At 52.4% G+C, this 14,670-nt stretch overlaps 1 protein-coding gene across 3 annotated transcripts; it reads left to right on the top strand.

Moving 5' to 3' along the window:
• The first annotated feature begins 6,262 nt into the window (after positions 1–6,262).
• LOC123059738 (uncharacterized) lies at positions 6,263–9,628 on the top strand. 3 transcript variants are annotated; one of them, XR_006427540.1, is made up of 3 exons: positions 6,263–6,882; positions 8,679–8,834; positions 8,930–9,628. XR_006427540.1 is itself a non-coding variant. In XM_044482222.1 (2 exons), exons 1-2 carry the CDS (start codon positions 6,709–6,711, stop codon positions 9,251–9,253), a joined length of 498 nt encoding a protein of 165 aa, XP_044338157.1. In that variant the 5' UTR covers positions 6,263–6,708; the 3' UTR covers positions 9,254–9,628. The 3 variants fall into 3 exon arrangements, 1 of the variants encoding a protein (XP_044338157.1); XM_044482222.1 differs by lacking the exon at positions 8,679–8,834; XR_006427538.1 differs by lacking the exon at positions 6,263–6,882 and having other exon boundaries at positions 8,524–8,834.
• The last annotated feature ends 5,042 nt before the right edge of the window (positions 9,629–14,670 follow it).

Below are 14,670 nucleotides of genomic sequence, written 5' to 3'. Positions count from 1 at the left end.
CTCAAGTAATTCAGTTGACGAACTAAAAGTGATAAAGAAAAACTTTTACAAACTCTGTTTGCTCTTGTTGTTGTAAATATGTAAAGCCAGCATTCAAGTTTTCAGCAAATATTATAACTAACCACATTCGCAATAACGCATAGGTCTCAAGTTACTCATATTAATAGCATAATCAACTATAGAGCCATAATAATAAAACTCAGATGACAACACTTTCTCAAAACAATCATAATATGATATAACAGGATGGTATCTCGCTAGCCCTTACTGAGATTGCAAAACATAAATGCAGAGCACCTTTAAAGACCAAGGACTGAATAGACATTGTAATTCATGGTAAAAGAGATCCAGTCAAGTCATACCCAATGTAAACTAACAGTAATGAATGCAAATGACAGCGGTGCTCTCCAACTGGTGCCTTTTAATAAGAGGGTGATGACTCAGCATAAAAGTAAATAGATAGGCCCTTCGCAGAGGGAAGCAGGGATTTATAGAGGTGCCAGAGCTCGGTTTTGAAATAGAGGTGAATAATATTTTCAGCGGTATACTTTCATTGTCAACATAACAACCAAGAGATGGCGATATCTTCCATGCTACACACATTACAGGTGGTTCCCAAACAGAATGGTAAAGTTTATACTCCCCCTTCCACCACAAGCATCAATCCATGGCTTGCTCGAAACAACGAGTGCCTCCAACTAACAAGAGTCCCAGGGGGAGTTTTGTTTGCAATTATTTTGATTTAGTTTGCATAAAGCATGGGACTGGGCATCCCAGTGACCAGCCATTTATCTCGTGAGTGAGGAGCGGAGTCCACTCCTCTTGAGAATAACCCGCCTAACATGGAAGATACAGACAACCCTAGTTGATACATGAGCTATTCGAGCATACAAAACAGGATATTTATTTGAAGGTTTAGAGTTTGGCACATACAAATTTACTTGGAACGGCAGGTAGATACCGTATATAGGTAGGTGAGGGAGTCCTGGATTAGGGGGTCTCCGGACAGCCGGACTATCTCCATTGGCCAGACTGTTAGACTATGAAGATACAAGATTGAAGACTTCGTCATGTGTCTGGATGGGACTCTACTTGGCGTGGAGGGCAAGCTAGGCAATACGTATATGGATATCTCCTCCTTCGTAACCGACCTTGTGTAACCCTAACCCTCTCCGGTGTCTATATAAACCGAAGGATTTTAGTCCGTAGGACAACAATCACAACATACAATCATACCGTAGGCGAGCTTCTAGGGTTTAGCCTCTCTGATCTCGTGGTAGATCTACTCTTGTAACACCCATATCGTCAATATCAATCAAGCAGGGCGTAGGGTTTTACTTCCATCAAGAGGGCCTGAACCTAGGTAAAACTTCATGTCCCTTGCCTCCGGTTACCATCCGCTCTAGACGCACAGTTCGGGACCCCCTACCCGAGATCCGCCGATTTTGACACCGACATTGGTGCTTTCATTGAGAGTTCCTCTGTGTCATCGCTGTTAGGCTTGATGGTTCCTACTATCATCGATAGCGATGCAGTCCAAGGTGAGACTTTTCTCCCCGGACAGATCTTCGTATTCGGTGGCTTTGCACTGCGGGGTAATTTGCTTGGCCATCTGGAGCAGATTGAAAGCTACACCCCTGGCCATCAGGTCAGATTTGGAAGTTTGAATTACACGGCCAACATCCGTGGGGACTTGATCTTCAACGGATTCGAGCCACAGCCGGGCGCGCCGCACTGTCGCGATAGGTATGACCTAGCTCTGCCACCGGACGGTACCCCAGAGGCCGCGTCCGCATCAGCTCTGACCCTTAGCTCGGAGCTAGCTGCGCTAATCAAGGACGGGTGGCTAGACACCGCCTCAGGAGCTGCAGTCTCGACGGCGATCGAGCCAAACACCAGCATAATCCTCAGCGCAGCCCGTGACTCCAAGGTGCCGGACTCTCTTCAGGACCCCGAACCATTTGCGCCCCTGCCAATCGAATCCGATTGGGCGCCGATCATGGAATTCACCGCCGCGGATATCTTTCAGCACTCGCCCTTCGGCGACATTCTGAATTCACTAAGGTCTCTCTCTTTGTCAGGAGAGCCCTGGCCGTATCATGGCCAACGGGATTGGGATGTGGACGACGAAGAAATTCGACGCCCACCCACCACCCACTTAATAGCCACTGCCGATGATTCAACCGACATGCTCGACTTCGACTCCGAAGACATCGATGGTATGGACAACTGTGCGGGAGGCGAAGAGGAACCACCGCCCACAGGGCACTGGACGTCCACTTCATCATACGACGTATACATGGTGGATACACCAAAAGAAGACGACGAGGAACGGAAGGACACACCGAAGGCTTATTCCCTGAAGAAGCAGTGAAAACGGCGGCGCAAGAGCCGCCCCAAATCACGCCTAGCCAGAAATAACGATAACACAGACCCAGCGTCGGAGCAGGGCGAATCACTGTCGGACCACGGCAATATGGAGAATCAAACCGAACAAACCAATTCGGTCAAAGATAATAGTCCGGACGACACAACACCGGACATGCACCCAAAGCAGCAGAATGCCCGTCAAAGGCTTGTTGCCACCGCAAGGAGTCTGAAAAAGCAGCAGCAAAGGCTCAAGGCTGCGCAGGACACACTCCAAATCAGATGGAGTAAAGTACTCAACACAGCAGCGAAGTACGGCGACAATCGCCCCACCAAGAGCTACCCAAAGCGGAAGTTGCTACCTGAATTCGATGAGGAGGCCTCAGACCCCTCACAACCGAAAATCAAAACATCCACCTAGACGGATAGACAACCTCACAGCCAACATAGAGCGGCAAATAATGCCACCCACAAGACAATACGCGATTCACCCGAGGGCTTTCACCAAAAGGACAGTGTAACCAGATCCATCTATGGACCACGCAAGCGCGCCCCAGCATACGATATAACACAACAGACATCCGAACAACACGGTACACCTAGATAAAGGGGTGCCGCACACCCCCTACGTTTCACCGACGAGGTGCTGGATCATGAATTTCCAGAGGGATTCAAACCTGTAAACATAGAGGCATACGACAGAACAACAGACCCTGGGGTCTGGATCGAGGACTATATCCTCCACATCCATATGGCTCAAGGAGATGATCTCCACGCCATCAAGTACTTACCACTCAAACTGAAAGGGCCAGCTCATCATTGGCTTAAAGGCCTCCCCAAAAACTCCATTGGAAGCTGGGCAGAGCTCGAAGACACTTTTTGGGCAAACTTTCAAGGGACTTATGTCCGACCTCCGGATGCGGATGATTTGAGTCATATAACTCAACAGCCCAGAGAGTCAGCCCGAAAGCTTTGGAACATGTTTCTTACTAAAAAGCACCAAATTGTCGACTACCCGGACACCGAAGCCTTGGCAGCTTTTAAGCACAGTGTCCCTGACGAATGGCTTGCCCGACACATCGGCCAAGAAAAACCGAGAACAATGGCAGCATTAACAAGCCTCATGACCCGCTTTTGCGTGGGTGAATACCGCTGGCTAGCCCGATGCAGCTCCAGCGACCCCAGTACATCTGAAGTTAGAGATGGAAACGGGAAATCATGGCGCAACAGCAATAACAAACGCCGGAATAAAAGAGACAGCACGAGGAGCCCGACAGTAAATGCCGGATTCAAAAGCTCTCGGCCAGGTCAGCAAAAGCCGCCCCCTAAAGGCGTCAGAGATGAACTGGCCAGCCTAAACAAAATTCTGAACCAAATATGTCAGGTCCATAGCACCCCTGGCAAACCAGCCAATCATACCCACAGAGAATGTAGGGTCTTCAAGCAGTCCGGCAAGCTCAACGCCGTACACAAGGGGGAGGATACACCAAGCGAAGATGAGGATGAGCCTCTCAAGGAAGACACTGGGGAACAAAAGAAATTTCCACCAGAAGTCAAAATAGTAAACGTGTTACACATGATCAATGGCAGAAACAAAACGGCACTCCCAGAAAAATACACCCGAAGGCCTATCACCACGGAGTCCTGCCACTGGTCGTCTCAACCGATCACGTTCGACCATCGTGATTACTCAGCAAGTGTCCGGCGTGCAGGATGGGCTGCCCTGGTATTAGACCAATAATTGACGGATACCACTTCACACGAGTCCTGATGGACGGTGGCAGCAGTCTAAACCTGATATACCAAGATACAATCCGCGAAATGGGGATAGACCCAACAAAAATTTGCCATAGCAATATTACCTTTAAAGGAGTAACGCCAGGCCCAGGGGCTCATTGCACGGGCTCCCTACTACTAAAAGTTATATTCGGCTTCCCCGATAACTTCCGTAGCAAACATTTAACCTTGCACATCGCTCCGTTTCAAAGTGGCTATCAAGCACTACTCGAACGCGAAGCTTTCGCTCGCTTTAACGCAATACCACACTATGCTTCCCTCACACTCAAGATGCCCGGTCCACGTGGCATCATTACAGTGAACAGAAGTATTAAGCGATCTCTTCGCGCCGAAGAGCGTGCGGCTGCCCTGGCAGCCGCACACTAAAAACGGCCTCACCAACTAAAGCATTTAGCAGGTCGTCACGACCTCGGTCATGGTTAGACAAGTCCGGCGCAGCCGTATGCAATTTTTACCGGATCAATAATCACACCCCTATTACAAATACAAGGGGCTCAACGTGCGCAGACAAGCGGCAATTCTTACTTGCCTTGAATTATACATGATTTCTTTAAAAAACTATCTTTTTGGACGACAGCTTTTTCACCTAAGCTCCTCTCTTTTACAGATAATCATCGTGCTACACCCATCCAGGATACGGCACAACGGAGACACAGGCGCAGACGTGCAGCAGGGACCTGCTCCAAGGATTCTTTTTAGATTAAGACCCTGTGTAAACCTTTTTTACTGTCTCTTGTTGATACATATCCACCGAATTCTTAGCACAGTCGAGAAGGATGCTGGCGTCTTGGCATGTGGCCACGTCAGAATAATGCACGTACCTGGACACAAGGGGCTTCTTACGAAGGGCACTATCTAGGCCCGGTTTATACCATAAAGACCGAATACCTTAGGGAGTGTTCAGCGTCGCGAGTTTGGCCATATATGCATCAGCTCCAAATCATTGTCTTTGGTCAAATGTTGGGTTTTCCCGGCTCCTGTGTTTTGGTGCCTTATGTTTCGCTTTACCAGCTAAGGTAGCACCAGGAGAACTACTGCGATTGTGCCCTGGTTCATCCGGACGAGCACCTCAGTAGAGAAAGCCGAAAACTGACTGTCATGATATAGCGTGAGACTGGTCAACCACTCGGTGACCTATCGGAATGTTTGAATTCCTCCGCCTTAATGAAGGGCCATTTCCCGGCCGGGCATGTACGCACCCCGCAATCGGGAGAGTGCGGAGCCACCAGGGGCTATCTAGTAGCCCCACTGTCAAACTCCTATGGCTAAGTGAAAGTGTTAAAGCATTATAGTCCGGTTGCCTCGCTCGCTACGCTATCACCTCCTTAATAGGACTAAGACGTTGGGTTTAAGTGTGAACACGCATTTTTTGCGAACACCCCGACATTTTATGCGTGGGGGTTGAAGCCGATGGCTGCAATCTTTCAGGTTATACACAGGTATACATAAACGGCCGCACAGGAGGCATCATACTACTTTCAGGCAAAAGTATAAAAATAACCTTATAAAAATTCATAAAAGCATTGTGCTTACAATGAAAATACATATCACTCAAACATAATACTTTTCGAGCACTGGGCCTCTATCAAACGAGCACCCTCGAGAACCTCCTCGAAATAGTGCTCGGCAGCCACCCGGCCTATGGCCGATCCCTGCGCCGCAATAGTGGTAGCGTCCATCTCTGCCCAGTATGCTATAACACGGGCAAGGGCCATCCGCGAGCCTTCTATGCACGCCGACCTCTTCATCGCATTAATGCGCAGCACCGCATCAAGGCTGCACTAAGCTGAAATAGTTGTTCGGCTTTGGTCTTTCCGGCCATAGCTGATCCACAACAGACCTCATGGCGAGTCCGGACAACCTATTCAGTTCGGCCCATTCGGCTAGCTGGTTAGTCAATGAAAGCGGACGCTTTGGAACATGGAATTGCGTCCAGAATAGCTTATCCACTTCACGATTTGTCTGACCTTGGAGTACTTGGCCGCATCGGTAGCGCTCGCCACCAAATCCATATACTCCCTCCGTCCGCCAAAGAGTGGACGTTTAGAGGCCACCGTTTTTCCCAGAATAAGTGTACGTCTCCGTTGCGCTGGGTACTTTTGCATTCGCCCCCCTGGTCCACGCCTCGAGCATCACTCCAGCGCAACTTAATCACCGCACGCAAACTCCCCAATCCTCTTCCTCTCCCCCAACGATCCTCTCCTCCGATCCAATCCCAAATCACCGTCGGTCCAACCTCCAATCCAGGGCCTCCCCCTCTCACCCCAAATCGATGGCATCCCGTCCATATAAACAGCCGGCGAGGTGGCGTCCATCGCACTGGAGCCATGGCAGGCGGAGCAGAGGGCGGAGGAGCGAAATCCGGCGATGGCAAGCTAGTCAAGGCCATCGCGACGGCCGGCAGCGCAGCACGCGACCGCAGCGGATCTGGTTCTGGGGGCCCCGTCCGTGCGCGTCCAGGCAGGTTCCGACCGTGGTCGCCCTCGCCCTCGTACGTCAGTCGGCGGCGTCGGTTCGGTGTCGGAGCCAAGATTGTCGACCCGGATGAGGATGCAGTGGGTGATGGTGAAGCCGGTGTTGTGGCTAACCAGGACGGCGCGGCGGCAGGTGCTGGGCAAGATGGCACGGCAGCAGGAGTGCGTCCTGGTGCTGACCAGGATACCACGGCTGCAGGTGCTGGGCATGTCGCCGAAAAGACCAGCAAGTAGTACTAGCTCTGTAAGTTTGGCTTGATGCAAATCTTGGCTTTTAGTTACTGGCGTTCAACTTAATACAAGTCCTAGTGGTGATGTAGAGGGAGATCTAAGTATGGCTGTGTATCCTGAAAATTTTAAGTATGAACAATCTGTAGTGGTTAAATGACAGACATGACTATGATGATCTGTTGCATAAATAAGGTGTTTTCTTGATGAATGAGTCCTGGTCTCTGAAGTGGTGACTATACTTTCTGTACAGATTTGGCATGAAAAGATTTGGCATGAAAATTACTTTGACTATTGAACAGATTTGGCATGAAAAATTACTTTGACTATTGAAGCAAGAACTATTACAACTTCTAGTCGGCTATGATCTGCATGGCGCTCTCATAGAGTTCGCGATCCCACCCTAAAACATCAGGTAGATTTCCTGTACGCTCTAGGCCATCCTTGTACATGTGAGGGATCTTGTAGTCATTGCCTCCACCTATCTTCATTACCTCAATTAAGCAACTCTGTAGTGTAAGGAAAATCCTGTTTATCTTATCGGCATCATAAGCATGATATTCGTGCTGCACATTGTTGATTAGCTCATCTAAATTATTAGAGACTAGCCTATCTGACATGGATTGTAGTGAAGAAAATAGGCCAAGGTCTAGAGCGTTCATATCCGGTGAGTTCGCAGGCTGTTGCATGAGGCGAATATCAAGCCCAGTTTGGGCAACGGCACTAAGAAAACCTGGGTCATTACTTGGGACATGTGAGGGTGCATTGTCTTGCTGGATCCATATAGTCTCACCAGCGAGCTCTTGAGGCCAAACTGCTTGAATAGCTGGTAGTACCTTTTCAATCAAAAACTCCCTCGATGTATCTCTCCTAACACTGATTGTTTTGGTGATCAACGTCCCTCTTGGACGATTATCACTTTTCCTTGGCGCTGGCTCCTACAACCAACAACGCAACTCAAGTTAGATTAAGTATGGATGTGTCTAATAAATAAAAGAGTAAAGGTTGAAATTCACCTTTTTGATAAACGGCCAAATGCCTATCTTTCCATCAAAAATGCAAATACCTTCTGCATTATATCTAGGCCTGCCTATTACAACCAAAAACATTATTTTTTCCAATGGAGTTTTTATTTTGCACAGTCCTATGTGGGTTTTCTTCTGATGGCAGCTTGTAGAATTTCATGGTCTTTTGGGTGGTGTTAAACCACTTTTCATCTAAATGTAATATGTTACGCATGTCCTTGAATGTGGGCTTATTTGGCAAACTTTGCGTGTCAAACATAGAGAGACAATGCCGTAGCCTAGCCTTCATGTTTGCTTCCTTCAAATATGGCTTGAGTGAGCTGGAATGCCTATCTAGCAAGCCTTCCGTAAACATCCTATGTAATGTGCTTTTCTTCACACCCAAAGCTCTTGCAAGACTACGTATAGTTCTCCTTTGACTCCGAGGAATCTCTGGAACCCTACCAAGGTCAACTACAATCCTTTTGCGACCACAATTTTTGGGCTTCCTTGATCGTACATCAACGGGTATGCCTTGTCGAAGACACTGCTTCACCCTCCTCCAAACGCGTCTGACCTTGTACACTGAAACTTGGAACATGTTTGCAACTTCTCTGGTTGTGGTATTCTTTAATCTCCGGTTGACACTTCTTGCTAGCAATTCTTCATAAATACCAGTCCTTTGCAAATCTATTAAATTCTTGTATTTGTCTTCATTATGAACTTGTTCATTATCTTCTTGCTCCACATCCATGTCTTCATCTGGTGCTGAATCGTACATGGCTTCATGCGGTTCTGAATCATCAAGCTCTTCTTCGTCAAACTGAATCTCTATATCTCCGGCATACACACCATAGTCCTCCGGGTCAACATGAAGGTTATCTAGAGCTTCATCCATTGCTTGCACTTCCTCTTCCATGCTCTGGAAAAAACCACCGTGGTCTTCAAGTTCATCGTCTACAAGGTGAGGTTATGTGAGTAGTTGAATAAGATCATAATTAAACATTCAAATGTGCTAACTAAATTGTTTTACTAACCTGATTCATCTGATTCATGCAGGTCCTCTTCTCCATGGGCAACATCGGCCTCATGTTCCTCTTCTTCATGGGCAATGTCGGCCTCATGTTCTACATGAAGACACCATCAGGATTAGCTACAGTATGCAGAAGAATTGAACATGTGCATATGGTCAAGATGTACCATGGTTCATGTTCAGATCGAAGTGATGTCCAGCCAGTGGTACTTCTTCATGCAAGGGAGGCTCATGTTCATCTTCTCCAGCGAATTGATGGCCGGCCTGGAGTACTTCTTCATGCAAGTGAGGCTCAAAACCAACCCGGGGTTCTTCAAGCAAGGCAGCCTCATGTTCGTCCTCTACGGTGAAGAAGAAACATCAGCATGTGCACATGTTCAAGGGGAACAAATGAAAAGATGATCAAGATGTACCTGGGTTCATGTTCAGATCGAAGTGATGACCAAACTGGAGCACTTCCTCATGCAAGGGAGGCTCATGTTCATCTTCTCCCTCTCCTGGTGCTATATTCAAGTCAATGGCCATGGTCTGTGTGTGTGTTGTTTTACTTGGTGCAACTGTGCTGGCTTTATAGCTGGGCACAGACGCTTCATCTACTGAAATTGTAAACTTGGCGCCTCTAATTTCTGTAATCTGGCGCCTCTAATTTTTAGTACTAGTTGTTGCTGGCGGGAAGTACTGTGGCGGGAGCAAAATTCTATTGGTAAAGTTCTGTTTTACTTCTCCCTTCTCATTTACTGCTGCAGGAATCGAAGCAGTAGCAGAGGTGTGGCGCCTTAATTGAGTGGTGGGAGGGCTTTTTTACAAAATCCTTATTTTGTCTTAGAAAACCCAGACGTCCACTCTTTGGCGGACGGAGGGAGTACGCATCTACTGAACTCAACAGCCGATCCAGAGGGGCATACCGAGGATCTCCGAACTTCCTCCGTAACATGAAGGGTTTCCCAGCCGCAATATCCCCGGCTTCCCGCAGCTCCGCCTTGTCGTAGTAAATGACCACGGGTAGCCTAGCCGGCTCCCCCTGGCCCTTCTGAAAAAATTACGAGCCGATTCGGCCCTCAAGAATCCAAGACGTGGGGCCGCCTTCCCCTTGCCGGCTGTCTCCCAAGCTGACTATCGGAAGGCGGCCCGACTCTAGCCCTCATGAAGAAAGCCGCGGGAGGGCCGGCTCCGAGAAGCCGGCCACGAGAAGGCCGACTCCAAGAGGCCGGCTCTCGCCAAGCGGTCAAGATCGTACCCTCGAAGTCTGCATCCACATAACGGTGGTGTGACGGGGCGTGGCTATAGTGAAGCCTGCCACCCCCTAATCCCGGAGCACGCCTGGCACAGTGCGCCGTACGGAGTGGCCATGACTCGTCCGGCGCGGCATTGTTGCCATGTTGACCCTGATGTCAACCACGACGGGCTGCCAGTGAGGCCCACGGGCGGTGGTCCCTTTCAGGCAGAGAGACGCCCGAAGGCGGCCAGGCCTCCCCCAGTCGGCCCGAGACGGGGCCGGCTCCCCGCAGCCGGCCTGCCCCCTCCCTCGAAGGAGACGCCCCATTAAGGAGACAAGACGCGGTGAGGCTACAGCAATCGCCCGCCGGGCGGCGGCGCTGCTGCCAGCTCACCTCAGCGAAGCCCTCGTCACCAGGTCGAGGCAACAATAACCAGCCACCGACAAGGCCCTGGACAGTGGGGCCTGCCTGTCGACCAAGGAGCCGGTAGCCGGCGGGACCCACCAGCCGGCGGGCCCCAGCAGCCGGTGCAGAAGCCGGCGAGCGTAGACACAGACGGCTGGGGCCCATGCCCAGCCGGATTACCATTGTACCCCCGGGGGGTGAGTCTATATAAACCCCCCCGGGGCACCCATGCAAAGGGTTGATCCATGCTAGTTTTAGACACCACATAGGGAGGAGAAGAGAGTGAGCCGTGCCCTTCTTCCTCCTCTCGCCAAACAGCTCAAGGAGCACCTTGTAGCCACTCATTTCATCTAGTGATCATGCGGAGACCCCGCAGAGCAGCAGTAGGGGTGTTATCTCCACGGAGAGCCCCAAAGCTGGGTAAGATTCGCCGGCGTGCATGTCTTCGCCTCATCCTGTTTCCAGGCACCAGCGACATCTTACTGGCTCCCACAATGATAAGCCACCCGTTGGCATATGTCGCACCAACCATCCGACATTTGGCGCCCACCGTGGGGCCAGGTGCACCGTCGTCCGGAGACCTGTTCTGGACGGGAACCCTCTTCCTCTCCAGTGAGCGTAGCCAGCCCGGCACGCCCGATGGCGCTTGCCGTGGCGCGCTGCAAGGCGTCACCAACGTTTGCGCAGCGAGCGGCCTCGCCGATCTCCTTGACAAGACCTTCATCTCTGACGAGCTCGCCTCTAACGCGGGCATGGACCACCTCGTCAACCTCCTCGGCCAGCTCCACGTCTCCGGCGAGCCTGCTGTGGACTTGGAGTCTGTTGGCTCCACCGATTCGATGCCTGTCGACTCCGACACGGCCTCGCTCGACACTTTCCCCACCGACATCACAATCTACAACGACCCACTTCCCCGGGCCGATGGCTGCGACGCTGTCACCATTGAGGTGATGGTCATTGGCCACGGCGGCGCTTCTGGCGAGAGCGCCCACGATGCCCCGCATGCGGCGGTCCACGACTTGTCCATCCCCCTCCCGGCCGATGCCGACGCCGAAGCACTGGAGGCTCGCCTCCTCGCCCTCCTCGCGGAGGGCCGGAAGTTGGCTTCCATGAGACGCCTCACCGAGGCCCACCGGCGCGAGGCCCACCATGCCGCCTTTGGCACGCCGCCCCCAGGCGGGCCAAGTCAAGCCGGCATTGTCAGACAGTGCGGCGCTGCCCTCGCCGACACGCTAGAAGTCGGCCGCCCAGTCTACGCCACTCCACTCGAGAATCTGCGCGCCGCCCAGGCGGCCGTAGACGAGTTAGATGGACTGGGGGCCGAAGAACTCCCCCACATGACCAGACGCATCCAGCAGCTAATCGATGCAGCCGCGCAGCGGCACGAAGCCGACGCTCGCGCGGAAAGCCCTCCCCCGCGCCGAGATCACGGCGCGACATCTCGGACGCCGACTACGGGTAAAACCCGCGCACGGCACGAGAAAGAGCCGGCTGCCAGCCGAAGCGGAACCCGGATCTCCATCGAGCGAGACGCAGAAGGTCGTCCCCGAGCCATGGAGTGGCGGGGCAACTCGCCTCCGCCTCGGCCCCGTGGGGAAAGATATCCCACCCCACCGCCTGTTGCGCATCCGACTCTCAGTGGCCGACTAGGTCGCCGCGAAGGAGTCGGCGAGAATGATGCCCGCCATCGGATCGACCGCCTAGCGCGATCCCTGGCACTAGAAGAAGAAGATGATGTCGGCCCGCCTTGCTTCGGCCCCCGCATCCGCGACGAGCCTTTCCCCAAAGGGTTCTCGCTCCCAAGAGACACGCCCAAGTACAACAGCTCCGTGAAGCTGGAAGATTGGTTGATCGACTACTCCACAGCGGTTAGCATAGCAAACGGCAACAGGCGTGTTGCCGTGAAGTACGTGCCCCTCATGCTACAAGGCATGGCGCGGACCTGGCTCAACAGCCCCAAGCCGTACAGCATCAACAGCTGGATAGACTTCACAGAAGCCTTCGTCCGCAACTTCACCAGCAACTACAAGTGGGCTCCCAAGACCAGACAGCTCTCCTTGTGTGTACAAGGCCCCACCGAGTCCACTTGCGACTACCTCACGCATTGGGCCGAGCTCCGCAACTCTTGCGAAGTGGTGCACGAGGTGCAAGCCATAGAATACTTCACTGCCGGGTGCCGAGAAGGCAGCCTCCTCAAGCACAAGCTCCTCTGCGACAAGCCGACTACCCTCGACGAGCTTCTGGTCATAGCGGACAAGTACGCCACCGCCAACTCCTCAATGAAGACTGAACTCTGGGTAGACGCATCCGGGAAGGTACTCAACCCGGGGCCCAAGACGCCGGCTGGAGACTCCGGCCAACGCCCACACCAGAACGATCACAAGCGCAAGGGCCCCGTGCCGCCCTCCACCAGTCGGCAGGTGACCATAGTCGAAGACGAGCAGCCCGAAGGGCGGCCCGCACCCAAGAGGCAGAGGGGCGGCAAACCGGCTTGGCAGCCGGCCTTCTCCTACGAGCAAACTCTTGACGCCCCATGCAAGTTCCACAGCGGCGCGAAGCCGTCCAACCACACAACCCGGAAGTGCCATTGGCTCACCCGATCTCCAAAGGCGAAGGGCTCGCGCCGCCTCCGACTGCTGGTCCACCGCCTTCGGCCCCACAGCCGCTGGCCGCTCGGCCAGCAGTTGGAGCTGTGCACGATGAGTTCCCCGATGAGCATGCCGCCTATGTCGTCTTTACAAGCCAGCCCGAAGACCGGTGCAGCAGACGCCGAGAGCACCAGGAAGTCAGCGCGGTCGCTACCAACCCTGCGCGAGCACATGCACTGGTCAAAAAAGCCTATCAGATGGAGCCGGGCCGACCACACAGAGGTGATGCCATCTCCCGGCTCTTATGCATTGGTTTTGGATGCCACCCTTGCAACGTACAGACGTGCCGCCCGTTTCTCCCGCGTGCTGATAGACGGCGGGAGCAGCATCAACATCCTATACCGTGACACCCTGGAGAAGCTGAACGTCAAGATGAAGCAACTCATGCCTACTCGGACTATGTTCCATGGCATTGTACCCGGCCTGTCCTGCGCCCCCATTGGCAAGATCAAGATTGATGTACTCTTTGGGGATAAGGATCATTTCTGCCAAGAAGCGATCTGGTTTGAAGTGGTGGACCTCAAGAGCCCCTACCATGCATTACTTGGCCGCCCTGCCTTGGCCAGGTTCATGGCTGTTCCCCACTATGCTTACCTCAAGATGAAGATGCCGAGCACCAAGGGCATCATCACCATTGCCGGCGATTACAAGAAATCTTCCGAGTGCGCCGCAGCCAGCAGCCGGCTGGCCGAGTCCCTTGTGATTGCCGAAGAAAAGAAGATGTTGAACCGAGTCGTGGCCATGGCCGGCAAACAGTCAGCCTTGTCCCCTGATCCCAAGGAGTATGATGCCCAAGGATCTTTCCAGCCGGCCAAGGAGACGAAGAAGATACCTCTTGACCCCGAGCACCCAGAGAGATTTGCCGTCATCGGGGCAAACCTAAACAGCAAATAGGAAGGCGAGCTCGCCGATTTCCTCCGCGAGAATCGGGACATCTTTGCATGGTCCCCCAAGGACATGCCGGGTGTTCCGAAGGAATTCACCGAGCACAAGCTACACGTCCGAGAAGACGCAAAACTAGTCAAACAACCCCTCCGCCGACTGTCGGAGGAGAAAAGAAGGATTGTGGGAGAGGAGATAGCCCGGCTTCTGGCAGCCGGCTTCATTATGGAGGTTTTCTTTCCAGAATGGCTCGCCAACCCGGTCCTCGTGTTAAAGAAGAACAACAAGTGGCGCATGTGCATAGACTACACGAGCCTCAACAAGGCCCGCCCCAAAGATCCCTTTGCCCTGCCAAGGATTGATCAAGTGATAGACTCCACGGCCGGATGCGAGCTGTTGAGTTTCTTGGATGCTTACTCAGTATACCACTAGATAAAGTTAGATCCGGCAGACCGCCTGAAGACTGCCTTCATCACGCCATTCGGAGCCTTCTGCCACCTGACTATGACATTCGGCTTAAGAAATGCCGGTGCCACTTTTCAGCGTTGCATGCAGAAGTGCCTCCTCAAGCAGCTCGGCAGAAATGCCCACGTCTATGTAGACGACATTGTGGTG

The sequence above is a fragment of the Triticum aestivum genome, chromosome 1A, assembly GCF_018294505.1.
Source record: "Triticum aestivum cultivar Chinese Spring chromosome 1A, IWGSC CS RefSeq v2.1, whole genome shotgun sequence".
NCBI classification, from domain to species: Eukaryota; Viridiplantae; Streptophyta; class Magnoliopsida; order Poales; family Poaceae; genus Triticum; species Triticum aestivum.
Note: the sequence above shows the minus strand (reverse complement) of the source record. Positions and strands in the feature narration are given on the sequence as shown.

Coding starts and splice junctions, on each gene's coding strand:
- LOC123059738 (XM_044482222.1), top strand. CDS start 6,709: ATGAGGATGCAGTGGGTGATGGTGAAGCCGGTGTTGTGGCTAACCAGG. Junction 6,883..8,929: donor CAGCAAGTAGTACTAGCTCT/GTAAGTTTGGCT, acceptor TGATTCATGCAG/GTCCTCTTCTCCATGGGCAA.